Raw genomic sequence first — 4,759 nt, 5'->3', positions numbered from 1 at the left:
TTATATAAGTATTATAGATATAGTTAACTAGTACTTCTACCAAGAATAGGAAGGTATTTATATACAAGCTATTAAAATCTTGCATTAGTATTTCTCTAGCTATATAACCTCTCTATACATGACTTTGTACAGAGGCTATTTATTTTCTAACTTGCTCTATTTATAGTTATCTATTTAGTCTTATTCTTCCTGGGCTGTAGCTACCTGCCTAGGATATCTAGTAGGTTTTATAAGATACTCTTGTACAAAGTAGTCAAGATCTCTATAGTATAGATATTTATTCTTAGATAACCTTTTTTACTTCTCCTCTGCAAGCACCTGACTAACTTTTCTTAGGATTCTTGGGCTCTTTTATACAGAGGACTGCAACTTTCTTTTATAGGGCTATGATTTAAGCATGGATAGCTTCCTAGTCTATTAATCAAGGGTTCTGATCTAGTCAGAGCTAGGCTGCGGCAAATCCGCTCCGTTGGATGTCAGAGTCATATCCGCATCCGCAGCTTGCGGATGTTGGATACCACTTTTGACATCCGCATCCAACTGTTGGATATCCGCAGACATCCAACGGATGTCCGCAAAAATCCAATAATTATCCGCACTAGCATAAATTCGCTAATTTAACTTATTTTGGCACTTCATGTGACCCTTATACAGCTGGCCAAGCACTCTTTTTTCCGTCACATTACACATGTATCAGTACGTTATGGTCGTTTGTGGTAGAATTACCATTTTATGTGATCTACTAGTTGAAATAATATGAAATATGAATGAATTTAAAATAAGATTCTATTCTCTTTGCCATCTGTAATAATTTTATTCCTAAGGGATATAGTAGGTAGTGGTAATTTTGTTTTTGACAATAAAGAGGAAGGATGCCAAGAGGAGTTACAAGAGGAGGATTCCAACAATGATGTAGATGAACTGGCGATCTCTCAACTCCTCAAAGCAGCCTGTGGATAGTTTAGATCTAGATAATAGTGCCCTGCTGGAGGAAACAGCATTTAATGGAACACAGTACACTCCTGGACAGGAAGGATTCGGAAGAAGCCGCGGCTATAAGAGTAACAAGACAGATTTGAGATAGGCAAGCCTTAGCATAAATATATAATTTGCTGAATGAAGCAGTTAAATAGTGAACTGATCTGATATATTATTGGAAGCAATTTCTGTATCGAGAACATGTAATTAATTCGACAATATAGAACACTGGTAGTACAGAATATTACCTTGAAATCTGCGGAGCGGATGCGGAGCGGATTTGGATTTTCGCGGATGCTGCCGCAGCCTAGTCAGAGCCTCCTGCCAGTCTTATATAAGTAATATATATAGAGATAGCAGCACAAGTCCTTTCTATATAAGTCTGGCCACTCTCTAGAGGTTATAGTTAATTTTGCACAGTTAATTATAGTAGTCATTATATAAATCCCCTTACTTAATACCAACCATGGCTTTTAGCAACTTAATATTACGCACCATGTCCAGTAAGGCCTTTTTCTATTTAATATCCCAATTAACCCCTCCAGCATTAAGAAGTTCATCAAATTCATTCAAGAACTCTTCAAAGCCACGTCTCCCTTGCTTTATTATATTCACTTATACAAGAGCCTTCCTCTGTCAGTCAGGGTTACCAAAGGCCTTGTCTAGTACTGCAGAGAATTCTGCCTATAGTACAGGAGAGAAGAAATAATAAAATAAAAATTTATCATAAATATAAATACTAACTCTGCTTGTACTAGGAAAAATAAACATAAATATTTTTTAAAATAATTAGGAAACCAAGCTCTGCTTGGGAAATAAACTAAATAAATAAAAATAAGATTAGCATTTGTATAAGAGAAGAAAGATATTTAAGATATAGAAAAAATAAATATTAGATTAAATAATATTTATTAGTAGCTGTAATACCCCCAGCTAGTAATAAGATTTTTATTTTAAAAATAAGAATTATAAAAAAAACTAAAAAAAAACCAGGAAAATAAGAGCCTTATAAATAAGAATTTATTTTTATAATGATAATTTTAAGAGCAGAGGAAGATAGATTAAAAAGACTATATATTAATGATAATATTAATAATATCTTTTTTACTTAAGTAGTGTTTAATAATAGCTACTATAATTATATAGCTATCTCTAAAAATCTTTAATATAAACTATAGCTCTTAACTATATTAATTAAGCCCAGGACTTTAGAACAAGTTATAAGTAAGAAATATATAGTATAATATAGTTAATTAAGTAGTATACTTCAATTGTAATCTTAATAAGTACAAGCAACAAGGGTATAGCCTTATATTATTTCTTAAATAAAATAACCTATATTACTTGGAATACTATAGGCTAGAGATTAATAAATATTTATATAGTACTTAAAAGAAAAGGGCAGGTTCTATATTAGTACTAGTAATATTTTTATTAAATTATATAAAAAACTAGAATAGAAGGCTAAAAGATCTTATAAGACAAGTTATTATTTCTATATCTAAGATAGCTTTCTAAAAGGATTAAAATTCAAGATAAGAAATTAAGATTTTAGATATATTATTTATAGAATATTAAAAAGGCCTTAAATAAGCTTAGCAAAGCAAAGAAACTAATAAATTCTAAGATAAAATTATCAACATTCTATTACAATAAGATAAACTTGAATGTTTTTAGTCTTATAATTATTAGCCAAGGCTATCTACTATCTTATTATCCTAGTATTAATTATATTATTAAATTAGGAAAAAATAAATATAGCAGGGAAAAAGCTATAACCTGGGATTATTATATAATATATAAAAAAAAAAAAATTTTTTTTTGGAAGATATTTATAGGTTACCTGGATAAGAAATAGATCTATATTAGTAAATTTCTTGCTAGAGTAGTTTCTTTTATATCTAAAAACCTGGTAATAGCCTCTAATTCTTTAAATTATAAGAAACTAAATAAAATTACTAAGAAAGACTCTATTTTTTCTCTTTATTTTTAGAAACTCTATAAATAATAGCCAAGGCTATATAATAAATAAAACTAGATATTTTTATTATCTAGAAAATTAAGATTTAGAGAAATAAGTAGAAAATAGCTTTTAAAACTAAGATTTAGAGAAATAAGTAGAAAATAGCTTTTAAAACAAGATTTAGATCTTTTATAAAACTTATTAATTTTTTTTAGTTTAAAAGGTACCCTAGTAATCTTCTAAAAATATATTAATTTAGTTTAATAGGAATTCCTTAATATTTATATTATAATTTATAATATTATTTTTACTAATAAAATTTTTTTTTTTTTAAATTTTAGAAATAAGTCTTGCAAGTCTTGAAAAAGTTAGAAAAGAATAGATCTATAATTAGATCTTAAGCTAAGTTTTAAAGATATATTAAATATTTAGAATATATTATAAATTCTAAGCAGGGAATATATATTAATCCTAAAAAAATAAAAGTAATTAAATATAAAATCATTTATATTAATTAGAAATATACAAAGCTTTCAGGCTTTGCTAACTATTACTAGGAGTTTATTTCTCAATTTTTAAAATTTATTTTTTGTATAAATCTGACTAAAAGATATTTAAATATAATAAAGAGATACTGAGTAGACTTACTAGTTAGGGTAATAGTCCTAGCCCTTTTTAATCTAGAAAAAGAAATATATAACTAGACTTATCTGGATACTGTATTAAAGATGAGCTATCTTAACTAGTAGAAAATAATAAAGTATATTATAGAGTATAAAGAATTTTACTATGTTAAATAATTATATAAAGCTAGAAGATTTTATGAGAAAATATTAATTTATAAAAAGATATATATAATAGGTTCTTAAGTTTTTATAGTTTTAATTTAAGATAGTCTACTAATCTAAAAAATTACCTAATATCTTAGAAAGACTAATATTTATTAAAAAATCTTAATAATAAATACTTTCAAGGATACTTTTAATAGCTATTAAAAAAAATCTTATTTTTAAATAATATAGCTATTCTATTCAAGATACCTAGATTTTATTTTATATATATAAATACTATATATAAATACTAACGTAATCAGACACCGAACGGCAAATGACACCGAGCGGCACACTTTTCACCGCCCACACCACCCATTCTCAGATCTAACTCTAGTGACATTCAAAGCCTCCTATTGCCATGAATATAAATATAGAACTATCTAGTAGGGCATCTTGTTCGAGTATGGCCCTGAACATTACAATTACTACATGTAGGAGGCCTCCGTTGTCTTGGTGCTTGAGCCTCTACCTGGAATGCCTCCTCCTTTTCTTGTATAATCTGTAAGGCTTCCTCAACAGTTAAACTACCTCCATCTTGAATAAAACTGCCGTGGCACATCTTCTTCTTCTGGCGCTTATTAGCTGCCTCGCATCGATGGAGTTCATCTTGTAGAAGAACATTTTTCTGCATTTGAATCTCCGTGCTCTTCATTACCTTTTCAAGTATAGTTTCTGCAATTGATGAGGAGAAAGCCTGATATTGAACAATATCTTGAAGCTCCTGAAGTTGCTGCTTGAGTTGATGTAGTTGACGAAGCTTACTAGTTGCTTGTTAAGTACTCCTGGGGGGATCAGGAGGAGTATTTTTACAGATACCTTGTTAGAGACAGGTCTTCTGGCTACTAGAGTTGTTAAGTACTGTAGTTAGGAAGAATATATTACTTTTTTAGCTATAATGTCACATGGTTCGGACCGAGCATGGGATTGAACTCGAGACTGGACAGTTACTATAGTCTTTAATAATCCCCTAATAATTCTCTACTAT

The 4,759-nt window shown here is 29.0% G+C and overlaps 1 protein-coding gene across 1 annotated transcript; it reads right to left on the bottom strand.

The window, feature by feature from the left end:
• Window positions 1-4,121: 4,121 nt before the first annotated feature.
• BDW70DRAFT_145786 (uncharacterized protein) lies at window positions 4,122-4,422 on the bottom strand (the record flags this gene model as incomplete). Its single annotated transcript, XM_073738480.1, has 1 exon — window positions 4,122-4,422. A coding segment is annotated over exon 1 (231 nt), but the record flags the coding sequence as incomplete, so codon positions are not given.
• Between the last annotated feature and the right edge of the window lie 337 nt (window positions 4,423-4,759).

Source organism: Aspergillus foveolatus (assembly GCF_047715535.1).
Source record: "Aspergillus foveolatus strain CBS 279.81 unplaced genomic scaffold BDW70scaffold_184, whole genome shotgun sequence".
Classification (NCBI taxonomy): Eukaryota; Fungi; Ascomycota; class Eurotiomycetes; order Eurotiales; family Aspergillaceae; genus Aspergillus; species Aspergillus foveolatus.
This window is presented reverse-complemented; position numbering and strand designations above follow the sequence as displayed.